The 27,843-nt window shown below is 46.8% G+C and overlaps 1 protein-coding gene and 7 non-coding genes across 8 annotated transcripts; 4 read left to right on the forward strand and 4 right to left on the reverse strand.

The window, feature by feature from the left end:
* The first annotated feature begins 3,876 nt into the window (after positions 1-3,876).
* TRNAW-CCA lies at positions 3,877-3,948 on the forward strand. The gene has a single exon. It is a non-coding gene; the product is annotated as a tRNA-Trp (tRNA).
* Positions 3,949-4,877: 929 nt separating this feature from the next.
* TRNAR-ACG lies at positions 4,878-4,950 on the forward strand. The gene has a single exon. It is a non-coding gene; the product is annotated as a tRNA-Arg (tRNA).
* An 856-nt stretch (positions 4,951-5,806) lies between these two features.
* TRNAR-ACG lies at positions 5,807-5,879 on the reverse strand. The gene has a single exon. It is a non-coding gene; the product is annotated as a tRNA-Arg (tRNA).
* Positions 5,880-7,478: 1,599 nt separating this feature from the next.
* On the reverse strand, positions 7,479-7,551 carry TRNAR-ACG. Its single transcript has one exon. It is a non-coding gene; the product is annotated as a tRNA-Arg (tRNA).
* Positions 7,552-8,775: 1,224 nt separating this feature from the next.
* Positions 8,776-8,848, reverse strand: TRNAR-ACG. The gene has a single exon. It is a non-coding gene; the product is annotated as a tRNA-Arg (tRNA).
* Positions 8,849-9,778: 930 nt separating this feature from the next.
* TRNAW-CCA lies at positions 9,779-9,850 on the reverse strand. Its single transcript has one exon. It is a non-coding gene; the product is annotated as a tRNA-Trp (tRNA).
* Positions 9,851-10,531: 681 nt separating this feature from the next.
* Positions 10,532-10,603, forward strand: TRNAW-CCA. The gene has a single exon. It is a non-coding gene; the product is annotated as a tRNA-Trp (tRNA).
* A 13,198-nt stretch (positions 10,604-23,801) lies between these two features.
* Positions 23,802-26,834, forward strand: LOC115351139 (gallinacin-10-like). The gene is made up of 3 exons (XM_030037570.2): positions 23,802-23,969; positions 24,213-24,345; positions 26,449-26,834. The coding sequence occupies exons 1-3, from the start codon at positions 23,912-23,914 to the stop codon at positions 26,462-26,464; spliced, it is 207 nt and encodes a 68-aa protein (XP_029893430.1). The 5' UTR covers positions 23,802-23,911; the 3' UTR covers positions 26,465-26,834.
* The last annotated feature ends 1,009 nt before the right edge of the window (positions 26,835-27,843 follow it).

A 27,843-nucleotide genomic window follows, 5' to 3' on the forward strand; every position in this document is an offset into this window, starting at 1 on the left:
CAGCAGGGTCATACATGAGGCGCAGAGTGTCAGAGTTTGCAGATATCATGAGCAGCACCCTCAGTTTTGCAGGTGTACAAAGAGCAGACGACAAGGGAGATTGATGACACAGTTTTCATAAGGATCTGTCTGTACAGTGTTTGAATTGTGCTACCAACAGGCATAGTGAAACGGTAGCTGACAGCACAGGTTCTCCTTCAGAGCAGAAGAAACCACTGTCACTTGAGCCTGTTTCTATACATGATATTTATTAATGTTGTTCTGACCCAGTGGCCTTGATATCAACAATATAAACCTCGCCTTTAGTCAGTGTGCATTGTTCTCTGCCTTTCTGGTTTCTTTGTTAGCTTTTCATTTCAAATTTACAGGTGCCATTGAGTCTCCCGGGCAGCCATGTGGCCGGAGAGCTATTTGTGTCCATTTTCAGGCACTCCAGGGAAATGGATAAAACAAAGACCTTGACAAGAAAACTTCAGTTGGCTCAGGTTCCCACTGAAGCCAAGGGGAGTATCTCAGCTCTCAGACAGGACCTAACATTGTACTTTGCCAGACTGGAGCAGGAACTCAGCTTTCTAATTCTGCAAAGTTATTTTTAAAATTGCAAAAAGTCGACCTGTTTCTGAATCTGTCGATTCCGAAAACCATGAATCTTTCCCTGGGACTCCCATCCCTTTGAGAGCGTGAGGAAGGGAGTATGCATGAGAAAGGAGGACTCCCCTTTCATTTTGCAATTTTCAGTCAATGGGCCTGGCACAGCTCTGAAGTGACTTCGGACACTAAAATTATGGGAAACATCTGCTTCCCCCAAGAACTTATACAGATTTGCATTATGGCAATGTAAATCAGCAGAATTTGATTGCAGTTGGGGTGCAGTGCTCCTTGAACTAGCTGAAAACCCTGACCTTATTTATAACATTGTAAGGCATTGGAAAGGTGTATTGGGGGGAAAATGGGGTGTTCTGCTGAGAAGTTTGAAAATTTCAGTATTCTATCAAACTGATCTCATACAGACATCGATATATTCTGCTTAAAAATAAAAATGAACACAGCAAAGCTAAGCATCCAGAAATATCTCCTGCATCTCTTCAAGGCATTTTATGTCCCTAGTACTGTATCAGCTATCTAACACACAAATACACACCTGTGCGGAGACACCTACTTTAAATGGCCAAATTTTTGAGCTGACTCCCACCCTCAGGCAGGATTCAGTTGCCTGAACATACTATCACTATAGATGTCCTGGAACATCCAAGATATTTGCAAGGGACAGAGATCTGTGGGATACTCAATGTTTCTGAAGGGGCAAATAGAGACCAGGCAGCATATCCCACAAGACAACACTAGATACCCGAATTTAGGCAGCTGAATCTCTCCCATTATGTCATGCGGTTGGAAATTAAGCCAGTACCAGAGTGGGATAGATGAGGAGAGGTGGTCAGAGGGGAACAGGCAGAAGGTGAAGCTCCCCGTGGTCACATCTGAGGCTGCGCTTCTACAAAACCGTGGGCTGGTGGGAGGAAAGTCTAAAAGAGACCAGTGGGACTGAATAGCCCCCCCAAAAAAAGGGGGGGGGGTGGAGAAAGATCTGTATTTCCAGGAAGGAAACAAGCTGAATTTTCAGCCTGGCCTAGGGATGGAGTGTCCTTCACTGAGCAAAATGCATCTCCAGCCTGGCTTTGCAGGTTGTGGAGCCCATGGGCTGGCTCATGGCTCCCTCTTGCGGGAAGACAGGCTGGAGGAGGAAGGGACAGCAAGGTCCTTCTTGTGGGGGGACAGGTAGGTGACTGCCTCTGTGCTCCATCTTCAGCAGGGATAATTCACGGAGGAAACGCGTGACGATTATTAATACGTTTGAGGAGCAGGGATGGGTTTTGGTTTCAGGCATCGAATTTTAGGGACTGGAGTGAGTTACGCACATCCAGGATAAGTGTGTAACTATAAAGTTAACTTTTTTCTAACTTCATGTGATTTTATATCACTTACATAACTTTAAAAAACTTTGTAACTGTAGTAAGAATGGGAGCGCTGCTGCCTAGTGCACAGGCAGGCATCTTCTTTGTAGACACATCCAAGTTTCTAAAGCAGCATCCCACCCCAGGAGACCTTCCCCTAGTGCTTCATGCCTTGCTAATCAATGCTGCCTGGTACAGTCAGACAGCAGTAACCACATGATACCAGTTTGGTTTTTTTTTTAAATAAAACTCATTTTTAAAAGCTTGAAAATGCAGGATTTCAGAGAGTCTTCTGCCAAGATTCCTTTTTTCACAAAAGAATAACGTTTCCATGCAGAAAAGTATCCTACCACTAGCCCAGGTGAGAGTGCTGTGACTTGCTCCCAAACAATTATCCACAAATAGAAATCTAATAAAGTTCAGCAGTGGTCTTTCCCTCCAAATGAATATTGTATATCTCATGTTTGTACACAGTATATACAGATAGTGGACAAGTAGCTCATTGGCTATGCAGTTCAAGCAAACTGCTAGATAACTATATCCATTGCAGAAAATAAATGCATCTATTAAACTATCAATTATGTCATTCCTCATTTGGGTGCTGTAATTTTTATTTGCATTAATAAACCATTTTCTCAGTTTTTGTCCTCATTTCTCAAGGATTTTTCTGAAACGGATCATTCTTAATAACAACACTAAATTCTGCTTTGCATCACAAACTTGTACACTTATATTAAATAGTTTATTTTCTTTAAAAAGAAAGAGATGTATTAGTAACAGTGTCAGACCTCTAAGATTTTTAACATGACCTCTGGGGCAAGCAGGAACCGAGTACAAAGATGTCAGAATTTGTGACACTAGGCAGAAGGTAGAGCAGTGAGGAACAATGTGGGATGAAATGGAGGTGAAGCAAAGCAAAGATGGGGTGAGCAGAAAAAAACATGCTCCGAAAGAGAAAGGGAATGGGACAGATGGAGGCGCAGCCACCCTGCTTCTATCCAGTCCTGCAGGAGGTCCAGATGAAATGGTACATTGATGAACAAGGTGTAACAACAGCTGGTTTTGAGAAAAATGCCTGATGGATTTCTTTTAGAAAAATGTCTTATTGCTGGCAGAATACATGACAAAGCAAGGGAATAAGCCAGAGCCAGGGCAATACCCAAGGTTGGTTACCCACCACTTCCAGAAGGACACCAGGGCAACCTGATTCCCATCATCTCCACCATGGCCAGGCTGTGGGCAGGATTAGGTCAAGTCAGGCAGGATTCAACCCTGCAGTCTTCTGGTGCATTGTCCATCGCACCACTGGCCCCAGCCCCCTGCCCATATGATGCCCCCACTACGTCCCTGCCCCAACCAGCCCGGTACCCAGCAGACTTCCTCCAGCATGCTGGGGTGGGCATGGAGTTGGAGAGGAAGAAGGAGAGTTTCATCTCCTCTCTGACGCCTTTGTCCATGACAACCTTGTACTAACCGCCATGGGGAAAGGCCTGGGCAGCCAGAACTGGCAGTGAACTTTGCCTGCACTGTTGGTGGACTTTGCCTGCACTGGTGAGATCTCTTGCCTTCCTTGCAGAAGGTCCAGCTGCCATTCCTAGCTAAAACAGGGTTTGGTTACCTACATCGGGAGCTGTAGTGTCCATCAGCGACTGGGCTGAGCCCATGGGCTCTCTGCTCTTCACACCGTCCACCGCTATTTCTGGGTGCGTACACCTGGGTGACTGCTGGCCCCGCAGAACACCCCATCCCGTTCTGCACGTTCATCTTCCAGCGTGGACTCCTTTCTCCAGCCAGTCCTTGGCCACCCTTCCGCTCCGTAGCTGCAGCTGAGGGGTTCCTGGGCACCTGCGGGATGCTCCCCATGGAGAAGACATCCCACCGCCCACGCCCGCGTCCAGCCCAGGGAGCAGCAGCCCTCCACCCCGACCTCGTGGCGCAAGGGCAGCGCGTCTGACTCCAGATCAGAAGGTTGTGTGTTCGAATCACACCGGGGTCAGCCACCCTCTGTATTGCCTCTGCTTTTCTGGGGGGCTGCTCGGATGGAGGGGCAGGGCTCCGCAAGGCAGCCGCCAACAACTATAGGGGGGCACCTCGCGAACAGCTCGGCGGGGAACGTGATGCCCAGAGCTTTCCTTTCAGACACCCTGCGCTGGTTGCAGCTTATGGATCAGGATCAAACGACATGCCAATGCAGGAACGCAGGAACGCATTGGGGTCTAACCGCATGCTCAGTCACTCCGGGGGGACCTGGACTTATCCTCAGGCAATAGTTGCCCAAAAGGGTAACATGAGGTGGTACAGTCAGTCAGCCAGTCCAGGGGACTTCTGGAGGGGATCCAGGACAATTACGCAATGACAGATCATGGCAATAGGGACAGGTTTCCAAAGAACAACAGGACAAGTTTTTTCAAGAAGAGTGAGGAGCATCTGGGGAGCTCTAATCTGCTCAGCCTCACTCACCTAAGAGCCCACAAGAAGACGACGGAATAAATACTCCCGAAAGCCATGCCCAGATGAAGGAAGGCTGTGATGATGACTGCAGACAGCGACCATGGATTTACCAAGGGCAGACCGCTCTTGGCCAATGCGACAGGTTTCTTTGAGGAGATGGCTTCCTCGGTGTTCAAGAGGACACCAGGGAACATCGTTTGTCTTGGCTTTGGTTTGACCTCTGGCAGGGTCTCCCAGACTGTAGCGGGACACGGAGACAGAGCGCCTGAGCCGAATCACAAGGCAAAGCAAAGTGGCTGGACCAGGGGGCCGAGGGGGTGGCTTGCGGTCAGCGCTTGGCAGTCCGGCTGACGTTCCTCACCGCTTGACGCCGCGTTGGGTGCCGTTGGGTGTCTTTGCGCTGAGCACAGAGGACGTTCTACAGAACGAAGGGCGCGAGCAGCCTGCCGGGGGCACGGGGAGGGCGAGGGGCCGGGGCCAGTGGCGCAATGGACAACGCGCCTGACTACGGATCAGGAGACTGCAGGTTCGACTCCTGCCTGGCTCGGCACTTTTAGCCTGGAGGCGGCTGCTTCTGCGAGGGCTTTCCTCCTCCTGACCATCATCCATCCATGGCAATAATCCCTCCTCTTGAGCTGGTGGCTACGTCCTTGCTGACTCTTGTTCAAGTTGTTCTCTGGGACCTTCTGTGCCCTTTTCTGCACAGCTGTTTTCTTGACAGTCGCCCCCAGTCTGTAGTGCTGCATGAGGTTATCCCATCCCAGATACAGGGTGCTGTTTGCCTTTGCTGAACTTCTTTCACCCTGTCCAGGTCACTCTGAATGAGCCGTCCCTGCCAGTGTCAGCTGCTTCCCTCCCCACCGGTGTCATCCGTGAACACTCCATGAACATGATAGGTTTCATCCTATCCTGTTACTGAGTATGGCAATGAAGGTGTTCAATAGCATCAGTGTCAGCATTGACCCCTGAGGAGCGCTAGGAGCAATTAACCACCATTTGCACTTCCAGCCCCTGACCACAACCCTTCAAGCCAATATCCCAGACCGTTCTCCACCCACCCCTTACCCACGGTTACCAGTGAGGCTTCAGGCAGCTTTCACTCAGTGGTGCTCAGGAGGACAGAGAGGAGATCTGCACAGGGCTTATGAGGAAAACACACACTCAGAGACCTCAGGAGCAATCTTGCTGCCCTGTGTTCTAAGAAGTCAGCAGGCCAGGCCAAAGAGGACTTGAGGAGCGCTGGCTCTTGAAGCAGGCGGCAGCTTTGATGTAGTGTGTCGCAAAATGACGTTCCTGCGATGCTGATGCCAGATGGATGGACCAAAAGCCTGGAAGGGGAAGGATCTCATGAAGACAGCTGTCTTATCCGTTGTCACCTCCACAACAACCAGACAGTTTCAGGGCGAGCCAGGCAGGAGTCGAACCTGCAGTCTCCTGATCCGTAGTCAGGCGCGTTGTCCATTGCGCCACTGGCCCCGGCCGCTGGTCACTCCTGGTGCCCCCCCATGCTTTCTGTACCACCTGGATGTGTTGGTGGTCAAAGGGAAGTGGCAAGACCTCACCTAGCTCCCTCCTGCCCCGGCGGTATGTAGGCTGTCCGGGCTAGGAGTGGTGGGGTGTAGCGTGGGTTATCGATTACAGAACAGGCTCCTCTAGGTGGGTATGGGGCACCGCCAAGTCCTTAGAGTTTTAAGCGTTTGTGCTCGTAGTACTCGGGCGAATACTTTAGTGGGGGAAGTATTAAGATTTAGGGCCAGGCATAGTGGGGTATCTAATCCCAGTTTGTGCCCTGGCTTTCGCGGGGTTTGGTTGGTCGTGGGCGTTGGGATCGCCTTGGGGATGGCTTTAAACACGCCTTGGGCTTATGACAGCTTAGCCGTGGTTTAATCCCAGCTGCTTAGATAGCAGGTGCCCGCTCTTTACGCCGGACAACTGTTAACTTGGGTCTCTTGTATGACCGCGGTGGCTGGCACAAGATTTACCAACCCTAAGAGTGTGCCATAACTAAGTCAAGTTTACACTTATTGCTTAATGTTAATTACTGCTGAGTACCCGTGGGGGTGTGGCTGAGCTAGGCGTCTTGGGCTACGGTTGAGCGGGTGTGCCTGATACCTGCTCCTGTCGTCTTAGTAAGGAATCAAGGGCATTTACACTGGGACGCAGATACTTGCATGTATATATTTGGCACGAGTTAACAGTAAGGTTAGGACTAAGGTAGGACTTGCCCTACTCATCTATGGGAGAGAGGTCAGTATTGGTCCCACCACCCAGGAGAAGTGGTCCCTGTGCTGAGCCCCCCCGCAAGGAGGCCAGGCAGCAAGGGCAGGTGGTGGTCTGCAGCCCCTCAGCTGTTCTGGTGGGTTGGAGGTGACATCTTGCCTGCCCCATGGGAGGTATGGCTACAATTCCCAGCCAACGCAGGGCTTGGAGCAGCCCAGGGCTCTCTGGAGCTGTGGTGCACAGCTGAGGGTTGAGCTCAGCCCAAGGCCACCAGTTTTGTCTTCCACTTAGTCCTGCCTGATGGCAGAGGGCAGAGCAGGTGAGCCGTGGGCGGAAAGATCTTGCTTGATGGCCAATTGGTCTGGGCTAGCCAGTACATGGGCAATGTTGACCTTCCTTGTCCAAGCCACATGCAGCGTGAAGGTACCACAAAGGTGGTGACAAGCCCATGAGTCTGCCAACATGGGATGGACCAGCAAAAGAACATGGAAGCAGGAACTTCCCGTTGAATAATAGAGTGATTCAGGTTGGAAATTACATGTGGAGGTCTCTAGTCCAAATTTCTGCTCAACTTATGACATTCAGATCAGTGTCTTGCCTGCTTGAACTCTGAATAACTCCAAAGATGGAGAGTCCACAGCCTCTCTGGGCCCCCTCTTTCAGTGATGTACCACCCTTGCGGTGAAATTTGTTTGCCAGTATATCCAGTCAGAGCCTTCCCTGATGCAAGGGAAGTTTTGCTGTGCAGGAAGCCCAGCAAGAAGGGTGAAACTCCAGACAAAGGCAGGCCACCATGGAGAATAGAGGTCCCCTGTCACCATCAGTACTACGGCCAGGCTGTGGGCAGGAAAATGGCGAGCCAGGCAGGAGTCGAACCTGCAATCTCCTGATCCGTAGTCAGGCGCGTTGTCCATTGCGCCACTGGCCCCAGCCTCCTGGAGCTCCGGGGGCTTCCCATTGCTGGATGGGCTTTGTGAGGGGAGCAGGGGAGGGTGTAAGAGGATTTAGTTAAGTATGGAAAAAGTAGGATTTTATGAGATCCCTGGAAAGCAGATGTTCTAATCCCCTGCTCAGAGCACAAAAGTCTTTGACGTTAGGTCATTTAGTTAGTCGAGTTTTGAACGTCTCCAAGGATGGGAACTCCAAAACCTCTCTGGGACCCTGTTCTAATATGTGACATCTGACGTGTGAAATTTTTTTCCTGTCATCTAATAGAGATTTTTTGTGATGTAATTTGGTTTTGTTGAGCTCCATCCTCTATGCCCACAAGAAAAGCCTGGCTCCACTTTCTCTGTAGGCACACACAGCGTAAAACAAGATTATAATCCTTCCTTGACCTCTTCTTCTCCGTATTATAGAAACCTAGTTCTCCTGGTCTACTGTTTGGACCACCAGACCCAGTGTTGGGATCACCAGCTGGAAATGCAGCAAGTGTCCTGTTAAGGGAGTTTGCAGGTGTTGATGCTGATACTGACACTCTTAAATGTCTTCATTAACAAACTGCATGGTAGGATAAGGTGCACATTCAGCAAGTTTCTGGATGACATCAAATTGGGAGCAGAGGCTGATATCCTGGAGGGCAGGATTGCTCTTCAGAGGCACTTTGTGAGGCAGGAGAAATGGGTTTGTAGGAACTTCACGAACCTTAAAGAGGGCAAAATTAAAGTCCTGACACATGGGGAGGAAGCACCCCCGCAACACCCTGCAGAAATGAGGAACCTTCACCCTGTGATTCAACCACACCACCTCCTGATCTGGAGTCAGACGTACTGCCCTGATATCGAAACCTCCACTTCCCCAGGCCAAATACATCCAGTTCCCATGGCTTCTCCATGGGACCAACAGCAGGCCATTTTGGTGGCCCTCCACTAGACTTGTTCCAGCTTATCAATGCCCTTATACTGGGTGCCCCAAAACTGTGTGCATTATTCCCGGTTTGGAACATGAGTAAGCAGTGGGAATAGCGGGATGTCAGTACTGAATAGAGGAGAGTGATGAGACACAAGGTCTGGAGGAACTCTTTCCATCCTGCAGGGCAAGAGCACACTCCAGCACTTTTGCCCTGCAGAAGGGCTGGGAGGACGGATGATGGTCAGGAGGAGGAAGGCCCTGGCAAAGGGAGCAGGAGGAGCCGCCTCCAGGCTAAAAGTGCCGAGCCAGGCAGGAGTCGAACCTGCAGTCTCCTGATCCGTAGTCAGGCGCGTTGTCCATTGCGCCACTGGCCCCGGCCCCTCGCCCTCCCCGTGCCCCCGGCAGGCTGCTCGCGCCCTTCGTTCTGTAGAACGTCCTCTGTGCTCAGCGCAAAGACACCCAACGGCACCCAACGCGGCGTCAAGCGGTGAGGAACGTCAGCCGGACTGCCAAGCGCTGACCGCAAGCCACCCCCTCGGCCCCCTGGTCCAGCCACTTTGCTTTGCCTTGTGATTCGGCTCAGGCGCTCTGTCTCCGTGTCCCGCTACAGTCTGGGAGACCCTGCCAGAGGTCAAACCAAAGCCAAGACAAACGATGTTCCCTGGTGTCCTCTTGAACACCGAGGAAGCCATCTCCTCAAAGAAACCTGTCGCATTGGCCAAGAGCGGTCTGCCCTTGGTAAATCCATGGTCGCTGTCTGCAGTCATCATCACAGCCTTCCTTCATCTGGGCATGGCTTTCGGGAGTATTTATTCCATCGTCTGCTTGTGGGCTCTTAGGTGAGTGAGGCTGAGCAGATTAGAGCTCCCCAGATGCTCCTCACTCTTCTTGAAAAAACTTGTCCTGTTGTTCTTTGGAAACCTGTCCCTATTGCCATGATCTGTCATTGCGTAATTGTCCTGGATCCCCTCCAGAAGTCCCCTGGACTGACTGACTGACTGTACCACCTCATGTTACCCTTTTGGGCAACTATTGCCTGAGGATAAGTCCAGGTCCCCCCGGAGTGACTGAGCATGCGGTTATGTAGCAGAGCCCAACGCGTTCCTGCATTGGCATGTCGTTTGATCCTGATCCATAAGTTGCAACCAGCACAGGGTGTCTGAAAGGAAAGCTCTGGGCATCATGTTCCCCGCCGAGCTGTTCGCGAGGTGCCCCCCCCTATAGTTGTTGGCGGCTGCCTTGCGGAGCCCTGCCCCTCCATCCGAGCAGCCCCCCAGAAAAGCAGAGGCAATACAGAGGGTGGCTGACCCCGGTGTGATTCGAACACACAACCTTCTGATCTGGAGTCAGACGCGCTGCCCTTGCGCCACGAGGTCGGGGTGGAGGGCTGCTGCTCCCTGGGCTGGAGGCGGGCGTGGGCGGTGGGATGTCTTCTCCATGGGGAGCATCCCGCAGGTGCCCAGGAACCCCAAGGGAAGGGCTATGGAGGTAGAGAAGACAGGGCCAGCCCTTGAACAGAGGTCGTCCAAGTCGTGCCCACAGCGCAGTGACCCAGCTGGAGGGTGAAAGCCCAGGGAAGAGTGGGGCAGAGGCACAGAATGAACAGCATGGGTCCGGGGTATGTGGGGCCAGCTGAACTCAAAGCACACTCCACTCTCCTGTTGGGGGGATGGTGACCCCAGCCAGGCTATGCAAAAGGCATGAATGTCCCTCCTGCCACAGGGCTTGAGGTGAGTGCTGTGCATCTGCCAGGTGGATGGGGTGTCTCTCCTCAGGGTGTTGGTGGGTCACCATCCCTCCTGCCCCTCTGGAGACACCACGCTCAGGAGTCTGTTTCTGCTGGGAGAGGCCCTGCAGGGCTGCTCTGGGTGATGGTCATGCTTTGGCCTTCTTCCTCCGAAGTACCTCATTTAGAGCCCTCCTTGCAGGCTTAGCAAGGCGACTGGCAAAGATGCTCCCACTCCTCTGTCAGATGAATTGAAAGTCACCTTCCCTCAAAGAACAGCCCATGGCCATAAAGTCCAGGATGACATTTGGGCAGAGCATCTTTCAGCCCTGACCTCGTGGCGCAATGGTAGCGCGTCTGACTCCAGATCAGAAGGCTGTGTGTTCAAATCACACCGGGGTCAGGAAAGATGTCCCACCTCCACGGGGTAGCACTGTGAGATGGGCAGCTCGTGGGCCATTGTTTTTGCCTTCCCACTCTGTACCCCGCAGCCCTGGTGAAGGGCAATAAATGAGCCACGGCAGAGTGGTCTTTCCTTGCTGGACCAGTGTTGGGAAGTATCTAGATAGCTTCAGCCTTCCCTCGTCCTATGTCTACAAAGGAGATAGGATTAGTTGCCATCCCATCTGTGGCTCCTCATCTGGGTACCACTTCTCATCCAAATCCCCCTCCAGAAGGGCAAGGGCATCTGACTCCAGATGAGGACTTCTACAAAAACCCCAGCCTGCAGTCTCCTGTTCTTTAGCAGGGCACATTTTCCATTGCAGCACTGGCCCTTGAGAGGCTGGGACCCCATGGCAACATGTTCTCTTGTTGCTGTTTGTGGTTTTTGCCTCCCATCTAATCACTGTGCACTCTGAGAAAAGTCTAGGTCCATCTATAACCTGCTGTTAGGTGGTTGAAAGCTGGGATAAGATCCCTTTGCATATTCTTCCACAGGTTGAATAAACACGATTCTTTCCATATCTCAAGTGCCCCATCACCTTGGTGGCTTTCACTGGACTTGCTTTACTATGTCAGTGTCTTTTTGTTGATTCTGTTGAAACACCTGGCTGCGGTCAACTGAAACCAAGCTGTCAGGACTAGTCATCAGTGTCTTTATCTCTCTACTTACCCTCTTCCTGGCTTCCCACGCATTTCTTGGTGAGATGGACAGAATGGATGGAGGGCTGGAAAACAAGGAGACTCAGAGCTATGGGAATGACCTTCTATGAGTTATAGTTCATTAGATGTAGTTGAACTTTTTAAGGGCTCTTTGAAGGTGAATTTTAAAAGACATAAACAGGGTACCTAATGAAAAGAGACAATAGGGCAATGAGAAAGGCAAGAAAAGAGTAGGTGGAGAAAAAAAAAAAATTTCTCCTGCTGTACCCACACCAGGGGTGCACCCTCCCACAGCAGGTCCAGGCTGCTACTCCTGTGCCAGGATCGGGCATTTAGCAGGAAGCAAAGTCCTACAGTTCTGCATCCTGCACACAGAGGAGGGCATTGACCAACAGTCTGTGAGAACAACGCAAGTGTTGGACTCACCTAACAAGGCAGCCTTGAGCTCGCACCTCCAAGGAACTCAGGCATTCCTGATGTTTTGGACAACAGCTGAATGGTGATATCTGAACATAGTACTAGACTAACATCTCCAGAAGCTCATGTAGCTATTTAGCCAGTGAGGAAGATCAGTTCAGGGTATCTGGTAGATGGAATGTCTCAAAAAGGTAACTTCCATGGATTCATGGGTGATGGGGTTGCACATGGGCTTTGGCAATGCTGCTGTCCTGAAAGTGCAAGGAGCTTAATCTACCGGACGCAGGCTGTCCTCTCTGACCACCCAGCCCTGGGAGACCCCCTTTCTGCCTATAGCTTGCCTGGCACCATCTACAAGTGTTTTGGGGGATGGGGACAGAGGGGAAAATAGACAACCCCCGGGCTCAGACCATCCCACAGCTGGGCATCACAGCTCTAGAGAGCCCTGGGGATGCCCTAACCCTGGCATTGCCTGGGAATCACAGCCACAGACAGAAGGCAGAAGAATCTGATGAACCAAGGAGGGCAAGGTCCTCAGGGTGCTTCCACTGTTCCTAGCCCTGTGCCAAAAAAACTAAGTGTAGGTCCTTCCGTGACTCTCATTCTCGTTTATCTGATGAACGTAGACCTAAGGGCCCCTCTCCCATGTCCCAAAATTCCTGGTGCATCACCGGTGGGTTGAGCGAGCTGAGGATTTCACTGGTGGCTGTCCTCCAGATGTCGCTACCTCACTGCTGTGTAATGTCCCTGGCTCTTCCGAAAACGAATAAGCAAGGGGAGCACCCAAAGGCAGGGGAGATGTCTCCTGCCTGTGCTGACAATGCACACAGCTGTGACATGGGGGAAAACATTGCAGCTGGAATCTGTACATGCCAAATCCTCGGTGTGCTGGGTGCATTCACTCAGCTGCGATCGCTGCTGAACCAGGGGCAAGATTTGTACCCCTACTCTGTCTCTGTAATGTGATTTTCTGTCCCTTTGACTGCTCTGAATGGAAAGAAGCTCAGGTATTTCCTTTTGCAGATCTTCCACAGCTGAAAAAAACAGAATATAGTACAGGTTGCTAGATGCTTTTGGTGGGAGTGCTAGAACACTCTTGAAAGAATGGTATCTGGTAAGAAGTATTATTCTGGTATACTTCTGGTTATAAGTATTATTTTCACTGCAGCCGATAGGAACAGCTTTTACATTTCATAAAAAATGCTGAGATTTACAATTATTCTCACTCTTCAATGGGCTGAACTTTAAAGACTTTTTAAAGTCTTTTTTTTTTTAAAAAGCAGAAGTGAGTTGATTCACAATATAGGCAAGAGCTGGCTGGTGATGAGGTTTAGTCAAGGGGACAGTTTACCTGGCAGTAGAACTTGATGTGTCCCATGCAAGGAAAGTTGTCATAGGTTACTTAATAACCAAATTATTTAATAATCTTGAGATTCTTTGAATTTTTCTAGTTAAAACACTCTACCTTGCAGAAACGAGGAAAGTTTTGAGGCTGTGTCAGATAGGGAAGTGTGAGGGAGAAAGGCTTAAAAATATTCCATAAAATTGTAAATCCTTGTAACAAATGCTGTTTCAGATATATCTTTATTTTCCAATGAAGATACAGTTCTCAGAAAATTGTGATCAGTCCTGTTGGAGTCCATTACACAAAACAGTTTGCTCTAAATATTGACATACAATGAGCTTGACCAGAGGAGGACATGAAGTCTATGAGCACAAGCCCAACTTTCCTGAGTTGGGACCCCTGCTCACACAGCTAGATTGAGTCTGGCTCTCGATTTTCTGTGTCTGGTGAAAATAATTACAGATACTTTAAATATACTGTCAGTCAGCGAGAATTTTTTCTGGCTGTATAAGCATCTGTGCCACTCCTGTGTCACCAGGCTATGCTCACTTCTAGCGTGATCCCATGGCTGCACTCGAAGCTGAAGTTTCATTTTCATTTCCCTCCACCCTGTTGACTCAAGGCTCAGTGTCTAAGTTGAGGACAAGGTCACATCTCCCTATTAGCGATCAAGGTAAGGTCATTTTTGTTCTACTGGACCATTTTAAAAGATAAAGATCCTCCTGTTTGTGGAGGGAGGCTAAGTCCTAGGCACTGGTGCCAATAACAAGGTCTTTAGTGTCTTTTTCCCTCAGTATCTGAATCACCGATGAAACGGCTGCTGGAGAAGTGATGGAGTCTGATAAGATCTACATTCCAAGCTTTGGGTCTCTTGTTTTCTCTGGCCAGGCCTATCCCTGGAGGCTCTCATCCCTATCCCTATTTACATCTAAGGCTCACCCCTGCCTTAGTGTGGAGCAGGGTGGAGGTGCCAGGGCTGTGACTGCCGGTCCTGGTTTCGGCTGGGATAGAGTTAATTTTCTTTCTAGTAGCTGGTATAGTGTTACAGTTTGGATTCGGTATGAGAAGAATGCTGATAACACACTGATGTTTTCAGCTGTTGCTCAGTAGTGTTTAGACTAAGTCCAGGATTTTTCAGCTTCTCCTGCCCAGCCAGCAAGAAGGCTGGAGGGGCACAAGGAGTTGGGAGGGGACACAGCTGGGGCAGCTGACCCAAACTGACCAGAGGGGTATTCCATACCATGTGACGTCATGCCCAGTATATAAACTGGGGGCATTGGCCTGGGGGGATCGCTGCTCAGGAACAAACTGGGCATTGGTCTGCGAGTGGTGAGCAACTGTATTGTGCATCACTTGTCCTGTATATTCCAATTCTTTTATTAGTATTATTGTCATTTTATTATTGTTGTTATTATTATTATTATTTTCTTCCTTTCTGTTCTATTAAACTGTTCTTATCTCAACCCACGAGTTTTATCTTCTTCCTTTCAATTCTCTCCCCCATCCCACTGGGTTGGGGGGAGTGAGTGAGTGGGTGCATGGTGCTTAGTTACCGGCTGGGGTTAAACCACGACAGCCGGTCATCCATGGGGTGCCCCAATCTTCAGTGTGTGGATGAATTTTTGTAAATATCTTCAGCAAGGACATGGGAAAAGAAGCAAAGAGTGAAATCTCCAGGTCTGCAATTTTTATTTCAGATATTTAAAAGCTGTGAGAGTTGCAAGGAACACCACAAAATGGAGTGAGTGGGAAAACAGATGATAGACGTGCTTCAGTACGCTGCATCTAGGGGAACATAATGCAGACTGTCACACTGGACTGGCAGTTACAACCTAGGAAAGATATCTGGACATTTGCAGACAGCAAACTTGTTGACCTTGCTACCATGGGAGGCTGTGAAGGCAGACGGTACCAGCAAGGTCAAAAAGGTCTAGACATACAATGTCCAACAGGGCACTGTTCTGTTCTTCTATTATAATGTGAGGTCAAGATTGCCCCAGCAGAGAGTTCTTGGGGATTATTTATTTCCCAATGTATATTTTGGTGATAGCATGTGGCTGATATTTCTCTTTCTCTGCAATCAGGACACAGAACGGCTTTCAGATAGTACACTGCTAATCAGACCATAAACCAGATGTGGTATGAGATGGATTATCAGCCAAGAATCCACAAGGGAGAAATATTTCTTTGGAATTATTTCAGGGCAAAACAACAATAAAAAGGGCTTAAAGCAATTTCTTCTATCTACCTCTGTTGCAATCCCCAAACCTGAAAATCTTCAAATCTCTTTGTGACACCAGGTTCAAGACCTGCATTCATAACGATTTTTTTTAAACTCTTTTTGCTATTTTTCACTTGTTTTTCCAGGTGCAGACGCAGGATATGCTCCTGCATGAATGTCGGGTTGTCTCCTTAGGAACTGGATGAACGTCAGGACAAAGTCCAGGCAGACCTAGACAAAGCACAAGGACCACCCTTGTGAGCAGACACCAATGCTGTTAGTGAGATGCAATTGAGAGTAAATGTTTTAAATGGAGAAATGTCTAAATGAGAGGTATACAAGTCAGAGCTCATCAGTTTGCAGGTAACTGTTCTTCTAATAGTATTCCCTGCTCTGTCACAGTTCATTGGGGTTTCAAAGCCCCAGAAATGTGCTAGACACTTCTTATGCCTTATGTTTGCAGTGAAGAAGCCATGATGTGAATTTCTCCCGGGAAAGAAAGTGGCAAGGTGGAGCTGGAGCATATGGCCCTGCTCCACACACCATTCCCCTTCTCCCAAGGTTTATAGAGGAATAATACCAAAAAGTCCTTTTCCTTACAGCTTCTCAGATACATTGGCATCCCCTGGGACAACAGAGCATCGTCACCATCCGTACATTAATTCTTACAATACCCCTAGGAAGGAGGGGAGAGAAAACCTCCTTTTGCTTTTACCGACACGGGGATGGGAAAGACTTTCTTGGGAACAGGTTGTTGAAGCAAGGAATCAAATTTGTGTCTTCAGAGGCTCCACATGTGGCTCACCATGCCACCCCTGAAAGGCTCTGCCCTGACCAACCTTCTGTGAGATCTTAGGCAAGTCATCTCATATGAAAGTTAGGAAAGGTTGTGCAGAGTCATTCCACATCTACTCTAGGGTGCTGTCTCTTACAGAGGGCCAGATGTCCACAGAAAAGATTAAGAAAAAGACAGGCAGAGCCTCATATTTTCCTTGATACACTCTCTGAGCTTCCCACTGACACTTACTTCCAGAAATGGGATGGGTTTGTGTGTTTATCACCCTTCCAGGGTGTTTTCCTGGGAATTTGCCTGATCATTTTCAAATATTTGAACTGCCAGAAAGAGGATTGTGAGCAATTTTTCTCATTGATCAGCAGAGAAAAGGAGACACAGATGGTGGTGCCAGAGTAGCTCAGATACCACTTCTATCACTGTCCCCAATAATTTAAATCTGCTGTAAGCATCAATTAGTTGCACAATTACCCAGCAAGGCAAGTTCAGCTGCCACTGGATCACGTGCAACACCCTAACAAGTCTCAGTGGATTCCTGGCCGTTCTCCCCTCCTCTGCTTGCTTCTCTCTGTGCCTCTATTTCCCTTTCCAGTTGGTGACTTCCCACTAGGGAAGGGCTTGTCCAGGTGCCAGATGGGGTACAACAGAGACTACCAAATTCCAGTGCAAAGGAAGTCATGATTAACGAGGCATGGAGAGCTGTCTGTAAAAATCTCACTGTTCCAGCCTACAGTACATTTATTTACATGTTTACATAAGGAAAAAAGGCAAAATCCACTGTTTATCCATTTCCCCAGCAGGGTGAGGTTCCTACATTATACAGCTGAAGAAAGGTGGGGCAAAACCATGCAAATGCAGCATATCTGGGTAATATTAATTCCCCCGTCTGAAACAGCTGGGAGACCTGGAAGACCTTCTCACCTTGCTATTACCGCTACGCTTTTCATGGGTGCCTGATCTTGTGGCCGTGCTGTTCTCTCAGCAGACCCTTTTCACCAGGTTTGTGCCAGTGGAAGATGAACAACTGCTTCTTAGTCTTTTGTGCATGGAAAATCAACAGAATTTTCTTTCCTTTGTATGTACTTTTCCCTGGGATATTGTCACTTATGTAAGAATAGGAGCTGTTTGCTGAACGGGATTTGGTCCCACAGCTTGCTTGCTTGCTAGCTTGCTTCCCTCCTTCCTTCCTTCCTTCCTTCATGCTTTTGAAATTTTAAATCATATTCCTGTACTCAAAACTGTTCTTGCAACTAAATCACTACACAACACCTATGTCCTTTATACTGGTGAAATGGCCGATCAAATAAAGAACTGTTGTAGTAAAAAGGGCTAATTAGTTTGTAGGGGGAAAGCCAGAGATTTCACTTATTTGTGGTGTGATTGCAACAGCTTTGGTCTAAACAGTGTACCAGCCAGACTGATGAGTGTTTTGGGGCAGGAAGAGTGAGTAGAGGGGAAGGAGAAAGGGAAAGGCTTTATCTACCCTCTTCGGTGAGAACATCCATAGCAAAATTCCCTGGGGAGGCATCATGTCCATGTTGGCAAGTAAACCAGTGTAGGGGCAGAGGCACAGGACCATGGCTCTATTATATCAGATAACCTGGGCACAGTTTGGGCCCAGACCAACTAGCACTGACCCAGACTATCCCTGGGCACAGCTGGGTGTTGGCATGGGCCAGGGATCATTCCCAATAGATAGTTTTAATTCAGCCACCTTGTTCTGGAGGGTGAAAGAGTTTAGCAGTATGGATGTGGCCAGCCATCCTAGTTGCCTTAGGAATGGTCCCCGTCATGTTTAGTTGCGTGGTTGACACAAGTCTCCTTCCCATCCTTCCTGTGGCAACCTCCTTCCACCCACTGTTGGACTGTCTCCACTGTCACCCATCACCAGACTCCATCAGCACACAGGAAGGTATGCCAAAATAACTTCTGGCATACCAAAATTGCCCTGTTCATCATCTATCCTTCTGTCCCAACCCAATGGAAGGAGTTAGACAGAAAAGAAAACCCAGGTTTTAAGGCTAAATATGTACCTATTCACAATCTGCTTCAGATGATATGACTAGGCAGCCCAGAGGTCTCTGCCTTGCAGGTCCTACCTAAAGTGCAGTGATCCATGGGGCTTGCCTATGAAGGGGTGACACATTTTTGCATTGATAAGGAGTTAGGCTTTTTGCTCTATTTTTATAATTCCTTACCAAGGTCAAACCTTTACATATGCTTTTTGCACCAACATCCACAAAACCATACACATCGCCCCTCTGAAGGGCTGGAGATGAGGGTGAAGGGTGGGTGAAACTGCGTTTATACCCCCGGCAAAGACGTGGGCATGAAAAGCGTACAGAGGACTCTTGGGAAATGCAGCCCTCAATGCTTCTAGCAAGTCTTGGCATTTCCAAAGGTCATTTGCCTGGCAGCGTCTGGCTCATTACCCAGGAGGAATCCCATCCTCCGAGGGGCGGTTGAGGTGCTACCGTTAAAAGCATGGTTTCCCAGCAAAGTCATGCATGGAGGAGTGGGAGCTATTAGCCGTGGGTGGCTCTGTGGAGACCTTTATGCAGAAGGCTGGAAGTGACCCTCCTAGCTGCTGTGGGGTTGGGTCCCTGCAAATGGCCTTGTTTTGTTTTGTGAACTTCAGCAGATGAAAATCAGATTGGCCCATGCCCTGTCCGTGTGTCTGTGAACAAGGGAGTTCAAAAATTAACAACTTCGTGGCTTCCCTTTCCTCTTGAGGGACTCTTTCAGGCTAGCCTCTGCAGGTACTGCAGTATCGGTCCTGCTCCCAGCTAAGACTGGACCAAGACTCATCCCCCAGCATGGGGACCAGAGTGGTGGGGAAACATCATCCACGGATGGGGAGATGAAATAAGGAGAGAGGCAGAGAGCAGATTTACATGCTGCTTCCAGAGGCTCACCTGATAGATGCTTATCTCGAGGAGATATTTAAAGGACAGAGACAGCAGATATCAAGGAGACACTGAGAGTCCTGTTTCTGACCCTAAGAAATGGTATAGTCATATACTGAGATGTTTTCAACCCACAAAGGGTGCAGTTCCAGGAAGACAATTAACTGAAACTTGTCTGAAACTAGAAATTCGGAAGCAAACATTTTGGTGATGAAGGCACAAGGAGAGAGCTCTTAGTCCCCAGCCAGGCACTGCCCCTTCTCTTCCCATCCCCAGCAGACGTAGCCCACTGGGTGGTAGAAAGCAAATACCACATATACCTCCAGCCCCTGCATGCATTACACGATGTACTGATTAGTTCATTGGAAATTGATTAGGTACTTGATTACATCATGGTTTACGTAACCAGGTTTTGCCTGTGATATTGACCTCAGAAGACGTGAGCTGCTTTCTGGAGGGCTAGAAAAGAAGTAACTAAGTAAATTGAAGTAGCTGGGTATTTATTATCGAGGAGTCCTCCAGGTGGCTTGTTTTCTTTGTTCTTTAAAGGATTATATTTGAACTCATCTTTTATAACTTTATGGACATATTTTGTTTGTTAGATTAGTCATGCATTTTCTTTTACTACTGCTTTAGGGGCACAGAGGACATAACATTCTCTATGCTGATTTTCAGCGTTGCTGTGTACAGATCTATTTAATGTTGACTAACTGTATGGATTGCAACATGAGGCCAGATGTAATTGAGATCAAAGCAACCAAAAGTAGGTAATAATTGACTAGGTTCCCAGACCTCAGCATTGCAGCATCCCTGAACCTTAGGTGCAGAGAGGCTCCGCAGCCTCCTCTTCTGCCCACCTCAGGTTTGTGCCTTTTCAGTGATGCTAGCAAGTCTCTTGCACATCAGGATTCTTTAACTGCTCTATGCTGTACTTTTCTTCCTCTAAAAGGTTGATGGATTTTCTGTGATAGAGGACCATTCTAGCTATCACAAGCACAGTGAGGACTGATGGAAGAACCGAGGTAAAACATGCCTGATGCTCTTTGCTTTTTGCCCTGTGCACCCATGTAGCCCATGTGAAATGGCATAGAACACTCTACTGACAGGTCACGTGGGAATATTTTGCACTAGAGAAAGTGTATCTATTAGAGGATTTCTACTAATATAGCTGCATGGATGAAGCAACATCAGCCCTCATGTTCCCATTCTCATTGTGCCCTTCGCGAGACGATGCCAAAGGGTTCCCCATGAGATGGTGAGTTAATAAATGGACATGGCAGTGGTTGAGACTACACACAGATTTACAGACTGATGGTCTGAGCTGCTCCTTCCCTGAACTATAAGTGACATGTCTATGTGTTAAGAGATGTAAGATGCAATGGAGAAGCAGGTGGGATGCCAGCTTCACCTGTAGCTATCCAGGCAGAGGTGCGAAGAGTGCGCATCCCTTATCACCAGGTATCTGCAGTCAGCTGTGGGAGAGAACCACCCCATTACTTACACTGCAAAGGAAAGAGCTATAAATTTGTTTGACATTGATTTCCCACATAGAAAACTGTAAAAGAAGACTAGCCAGCTACAAAAGTAGGAAAACCCAAATGTGTTTGTTAAAATTGCCCCGCGTGTACATAGTGATGATGATAAAATGAATGTAAGATTTCAGTCTACGTTTTTTTAATCTTGTTTGCTAAGTCTTGGAAGTGTCAGACAAAGGGCACAATTGAGGAACATATTATTATCATAATTAATTAACTTACTGGTGACTAACGGAAGTTGAAGCACTGCAAACATAAATCACTCTGTGTATATTGTAAGGATTTGTGCCATAATTAGGAAAGCCAGGAGAATACTGAAATAAGTGCTAACATGAACTTGGTTTTAATGGGACGTAAGCATATGCTTTCTTAAATAACCGTGTACCTATGCAGTTTTAAGGGCATACTTATAGTTAAAATGGCAAAATCAAGTCCTAACAGTGTCCAAATACATGTACCCCATTATAAATAACCATTCTGAAAAGTATAATAGTTCTTAGACTCTAAAAAAAACATTTTATTAGCCATTAGCTGTTAAGCTGTGCTTAAGAGAACATCTTTGAGAAAACGTTTTAGGCAAAAAGCAATCAACGCCATATATGGTGCTTGTTATGAAATATTATGGGAGGTAGCTTGTCAACCAAGAAGGGAAGAAGAGAAGAAAAACACCCGCTTTGCAGAACATCGAGAAATCTACTCAGGCATTGCGTGCTCATTTATCAGGATGAGGTGATATTTGCAAGGGTTGGCCCCGCTCAACATTTCAGATTTTGCTTGCAATATCACCTTTGGAAAGCGGTGCTGCTAGGGCAAAATTCAGCAAAATTGGATTGCAGACATCAAAACATAAATATCTATTCATACCTTACAGATTCACAAAATTGCCTATTAGGAAACAGGGAGAAATAAAGAGAGCACCATTCTGAGACACTGCGTCCTTCATGATCATCCAGAGATCTGCTGATGTACCAAGTCCTTCTTTTGCACTTAGCTGTTGGAGCACAGGTAAGGGAGCTTCTACTATTATAAGCTGCCCATCTCTTCCTGATCTCAAAGGCAACATTAAATGTCTTTTGAGTGCCGTGTGTGTCTTCTATTTCTCTTATTTGCTACCAATATTCTCATGGAACCTTTTATGTCTTATTTGCACTGCAGTATTCTTGCATAAGGTGTTAAGTAAAGTCCCTCCAACACCTAATTGCTTAGAGAGCTCGATTTCTCTGGGGTAGGTACCAGTTCCCAGGTCATGTCTGGAAGTTAACGTTCAACAGAAATCTCCAGGACTCCTTCCTGGCCCTGACTGCCGTGGGACACAGCTCCACACACACCGTCATGTTCCAGCCCCAGGTCACTGCTGTGCTGCACAAATTGCTCTGCTCCTCGGGTGTTTTATACAAGTTTGGCCTGGTTTTAAGCAACCAGCTTGCACCTGTCTTTGTTTTTACTAGGAGCCAAAGTCACGGAATTTTCCTGTTGCTCTGAATGACATTTTCAGGCTGTCTGTGCTAGCAGGGCTTAAAAAGTTGCTCACTTTCCTAAAGGACTGCTTTCCTTCTGCAAGAAATAAGGTTGTTCAGCAAAAATCTGTGAATGCTATGGCAATTTTTATCACTGTAATTTAAACAATTTGACTCTGATAATAGATTTATTCTGTTCCACAGGTGGGAAAAAGCCCTGAAAACAAGCAGATCTTCTTCAAATCCTTCATGTGATAGCAAAGAGTATTCACCCTCTTCTCCAGTGCCACATTCTGATTTTATTTTGGGAAAACATGACTCTTCCCTAACATGAACTTCTTTAGGGAGCAATGAGTGCTCAAAAAGCACACTTCCATTTGCAAAATGTCACAATGTCATTGTCCTGTCTATGTGAAAGACAAGTGGGGGAAATTCACATTTCAATGGGTCTTCATAAAAACAAAAGGGGTTTGTTTCCTGATTTCTTTGAATTCATGTTGCAGATCAGGTGTCTGTCTCTCTGTCAGGGTGTCCCACTGACAGTTCCTTGAAAGAGAAAAGAGAGGAGTGACAAATCAGCTCTACTCTCCATTAGAAATGGGGAAAGCTGGAGAGCTGCTTGCAAAAAAAGAGATAATTTCCAAGGCAAGGGTACAAAAAAGGACATTCTGTAGTGCTTGGCATTTCCCGGTTAATTAGATTTTATGGGTGGAAGAGGGAAATTAGTGTTTATCTTACTGCATAAACACTTAAGTAACTCACCTTGTTGCTACTTTCTCAGCTGCTTAAGCTTGCCTGTTAGTATGTAGATTAAACACAAACATCAGTAATGTTTTCATCCTATGAATAAGTCTTAGAACAAAAATACCATTAACTCCGAGTTAAGTATAAGAAACGAGGTAATAAGGAAGCAAACCGCTGAACCAGAATGCCAGAGCTAGGAACTGTGGAAATGCCTGGGCTTTGACAGAGATTAACCTGTTTATAATGTGTGACGGTATTTGGCCAAGGGAGGATTCCCATGGGTGCAAAGCTGTTGCAGTTGTTTAACACCTACAAGCCCAGGATTTCATGAAGAAGAACGTTCAGTGCTTTGATCCCCTAACCAATGCTTCTCAGAAAATTTACAGCCATGGACATCATGCTCTGAAGTGAAGCCCCAGAAGATGTTGCACTTCGAGGCATTATGTCTGCTGAGATTCTTATGGAATCAGCCCGTTCTCCCAACCTTTTGGGGCAATATGAGGGGAAACAAAAGAGGACGTCAAAAGTTGGTGAAAATGCAAAGCACTCCAGGTGGCATATAAGTGAGAATTAAAGGAGGGAGAGGGCTTTGTATCAGCCCTCTGCGGTGGATGTCCTGAAACCTGCTTAAAAAGTGACAAAGCAAAGTTGCATCATCTCAAACCTTTCCCAATGCTTTCATCTGCCTTTGACATCATCCACCTGGTGACAGGGATGGGGACACAGAGACAAAATGTTGCGTGACTTGTCGGTGAGTGACGGATCCAGGGTCAACGCTGGGACCAGACTCCAATGGTGGCTGACTCCCCAGCCCTCTGCCTGACCCATCCTCGTGCCCGTGTTGGAAAGAGGTCTGCAAAAAGCCGAGCAAATTGATGCAGCTCGGTGGAGCTTGGCTGATGGTCACATTATGTAACTGACACGGTCAGTGGAAGTTCACCCTTGGGGATTGCAACACGTTCACTGCACATTGCGTTGCAACCTGTGATAAGGGGGATAACCAGTCTGCTTTCCAGAAGGTTGGTTGCAGTTACTTATTGACCAAGCACTCAGCCGTCAAACTTGCACAATCCCACGGGCCCTATAAATATCAGGTGCCTTTCCCAGCCTCTTCCTCAAACAGACTTCATCCTCCGTTGGTCTTTCAGGCGTTTTGCAGGAGCACACAGTCCACAAACGACTGGCAGCCATGAGGATCCTCTACCTGCTCTTTGCTGTTCTCTTCCTCCTCTTCCAGGCTGCTCCAGGTGAGAAGCACAGTAAATCCTACTAAGAATGAAAGGGCTTGTGGCAGTGTGTGCATAGGAGGAAAAAAGCAAACATCAACTGGCAGGCAAAATCTGATGCTGTCGGGATGGTGCTATGTAGTGGATGGGACCAAGAACATCTGTGCACTCTTCCTTAAAAAAGCAATACATGATTTATTGCATATTTATTCTTCATCATTTTAAACTGAAAACTGAGATTTTAACGTCTTCCACTTCCCACAGGTTCCGCAGATCCTATTTTTGCTGACACCGCGGAGTGCAGGAGCCAGGGAAATTTCTGCCGTGTTGGGGCATGCCCACCCACCTTCGCTGCCTCGGGGTCGTGCCACGGGGGGCTGCTGAAATGCTGTTCAAAGTAAGTGCCGCAGGACTGAAGGGCATCAGAGGGCATTTTTGTCCTGCCGTTTTATCTACTGTTTCTTTGAATAATATGCACAACTCCATGGGGCTTGCAGGGCAGCCGTTTGTGAGAAAGTGCAGATGGAGGATGAGCATGTATACATTGTGGGTGTGTGTTTAAGGAGGCAATTCATTTTGATGGAAGTTATATATGACAGTAAAAGTTCAGGAGGCTCAAAATTTCCCAGAATTCAGTATTTTTCACTTTATTTTAAATTTTGATGGGGAAAAAAAAAGAAGTTTTTTCAAGAAATTATTAGGAAAATATATCACAGTATTTTCACCCATCGGGGGAAACAATGTGTCATCCCTTCCTCTGTGCTTTTCATTTCCAACATAACCTAGAAAACTGAATTTTAAAGGAGGAAAAGCATTCACAGAACTCTGCTTCCCATTCTTTTCCTATCTCTCCTTTCTTCCACCACTGTGCACCTTGTAAAAAGGTAAAGAAAAATGAATTTGTTAGTGACTGTAGACAACTGGGTGTGCATTTCACTTTTGAGTTTGGAGACCAGTTTGGAGTTTCTCTGATAGCAAAACCTTAAAGTTTTGAACATGCTTTTGGGGAATGCACTTTAGCTTAGGATAAAACATATTCCTTGGGCATTTAATCCTTACAATAGTTCAGCTGATGGCCATGTGATGATAATTGCCAGCTGCAGTGAATGTCTATCACATACACTCAATTCAGTGGCAAATTAGGGGAGGTTCCCATGCCTTTTGACAAAAAGGACAGTTGTGATGACATAACTCATGCTGGCAGGAGATGTTCAGGTAGATCCTCAGCCATTGATGAGACCGGACAGAGCCCGGTTCAAAATAAAGGAGGGATTCAGATCTGTATTTTCTGAGTTTTCCAGGGCTCCTTATTCTGTTACTTACAGACTTGCCAGAGTTTAAAGGTTCCCAGAAACTGAAGAAAGTGTGATGAGATGGCTCTAGGGAAGAAGCTTCATAGCATTTGTTCAGCTTATGGAGATCCTCAGTCAGGTAGTGGTTTGAGGAAACCCAAGTGATACCAATATTAGGACATGTTCACTGTCATGAGATTAATGATACTAAAGAAGCATCCACTTAGGAATTCAGGAAAATATAAGTTACAGGGGCAGCCTACTATTAAGTGATTTCACAAAGGAATGACTCAATCCCTCAATCTCTGTGAACAATCATTCTTTTTAGGAAGCAATTTCTACTGCTAGCAAATAGACTGGTAGGAGCAGATGGCAGATCTCCAACATCAAATTTCTGTAAGAACGTCTGTTAGGCCTGAACCAAAGAGCATTGGGCCTGGGAAAAGAACAAGACCTCTCGAGTTTGGTTCCAGGTGTATTTTTTCTACAGAAATACTCTTTCTTGGAAGAATGTACCCGTACGTGATACTGATGGATGCTAATGTTCAAGATTAAAACTCTTCCTATTGTGGTGTTAGATTTTCAGCTGCGTTGATCAATACCGCAGTAGAAGTTGAAACCAACAAGGTATTCTGAGGCACAATAAAGATTTTTTCCAGCTGAGGATTCAACCTACTGAGTTGCTTGAAAATAAATCTTTGAAATTGGACACAAAGAGCTTGAATCAGTAAGCTACACTGAAATGTTTAGTGGCATTTGAGGTACCTTGGAGTATTTAAACCATATATACAGTCTGGCTGAGATAGCTCATGACCTATGGGAAAATATTGTTTTCCAGAAAAGATGGCCGGAGTCCAAGCAGATACCCCAGAGCTCTCTTCAAATGGCAGTAGACCTGTGTGATTCAGTAACTAAATCAAATCCCCATCTTTATTTTGGGGTGAGCTGAATCAAAATTTTATTTTCAGTGGTAATACAACTAGTTTGCCAGTGACCATAGTTCTTGTGGACTGTATGTCTGCAGACCTAGACACCCATCACATATAGGGACCCTTCCATGGAGGCATCTAAATGTAGGTTTGTAAACCTGCAGGCTGAACCCACCCTGTCCATTTGTTCTGAAAGGTAATTAGCAGGTATCAAGGCTTTTAGAGACTGAGTTTAGATCACACTTCAGCCAAATAACAAGACCCTTTGTATCCTTACAGGATTTTGGCAGAGTAAGAAGACAAGGCTTTCCTGGGTCAGTGCCCTTGTACCAGCAACATTTCCACTGCCTTGAGGAGGTGATTTTGATGGATTCCTCCTCTGTCTAAACCCTCCTACAAATGAGCATTAAAAGAAGCTTCCAGAGGGCACGTCCTGTTAGCACACCGCTTCTGGAGATCCAGGTTTTTCCTCACTGAAGCCACTCCCTTTTTTGCTTTTAATACACAAGCCACTTTGGCACCTTGGCCACCTATTCCAGCCTACCTCACAGGGATGTTTGGATGTTCAATCAGTTCAGGTTCATGCAGCTCTTGGAAGATGTGAAGCAATATATATATTATTATTTTATTCACACACAAAAATAAATGTCTTCTTAAACCAGTAACTGTGAACTCTTATTGCTACTAACAGTGATAGTCTCTGTGGCTTTGAATCAAGGCTTGCTGAGTCATGCAATCTTTTCAAAGAAATAAGTCCATGCAATCTCACATATTCCCAAGTGATTTGAAAAATCACTACTCTTGGTAGTAAGTGAGTGGATGACAAAATGGCAATCAAGAAACACCTCCAGTATTGCAAACTTTACATATATATACACACACATATTCCTGACTTCATAAACACAGTGATGGGGTCTGAACTATCTCTACCCAGAAACAAGATTTGGGGTGATATATAGACTGTTTTTGAAAACATCAGACCTGTGTTCAGTAGCGGTCACAAAAGTAAATTAAATGGCCTGTTTTATTCAGTAGTACACATACAGTCATGAGCTCTATAGTGCTAAAAAGGCAAAAGCAAGGTGGTTTTCATTGTTTCCTCCAAAAGTTGCAGATGCACAATCAATTTCTTTTCTCCCATCACAACTAGTCATGGAGGCAAGAAGTCCATTTTTTTGAGTAAATTTCCTACATCTGTCTTGAAAGGATGTTAGGGCAACACAGGGCTGATTTCATCCAGGTGTGTCAGAAAGAGACTAGGGGTTTCACCATGGCACTGAAGCCTGTTTTTAAGCAAATTAATTGATCCTCATGTCTCTGAATCTGGAGCTGTATCAAGCCAAAGAAAGAGATGCTTCTTCCCCACAGCTGTAGCCTTTTTTTTGTATCTGAAGAGTTTAAAAAGAACTCCAAGCAGAAACACAAAGCAAATACAGAAATCAGAAAAGGTCAAATTAAAACAGAGGTTGTACAGCATTTTATTTCCCTCTTCTTGTCTCAACTTCCTCATTAAAAGCCTGATGATGCTCGTGTCTTCTTAGGCTGAAGAGGACAACATGTCCAAATTTTCCCTGTTATTTTGCAAATATCCTGCACAAAGTTTTTATAAGCTGTAATTGTGCAAGAATAAAAGATCTCTTGACTTCTACAGCTTTGGATCTGTCAAATGAGGCT

Source organism: Aquila chrysaetos, chromosome 15, assembly GCF_900496995.4.
Source record: "Aquila chrysaetos chrysaetos chromosome 15, bAquChr1.4, whole genome shotgun sequence".
NCBI classification, from domain to species: Eukaryota; Metazoa; Chordata; class Aves; order Accipitriformes; family Accipitridae; genus Aquila; species Aquila chrysaetos.

What these genes read in the sequence shown, in the direction of transcription:
- LOC115351139 (XM_030037570.2), top strand. Translation starts at nt 23,912, where the DNA reads ATGAGGATCCTCTACCTGCTCTTTGCTGTTCTCTTCCTCCTCTTCCAG. An exon ending in CCTCTTCCAGGCTGCTCCAG is followed by an intron (nt 23,970 to 24,212) that starts GTGAGAAGCACA and finishes CACTTCCCACAG; the next exon opens with GTTCCGCAGATCCTATTTTT.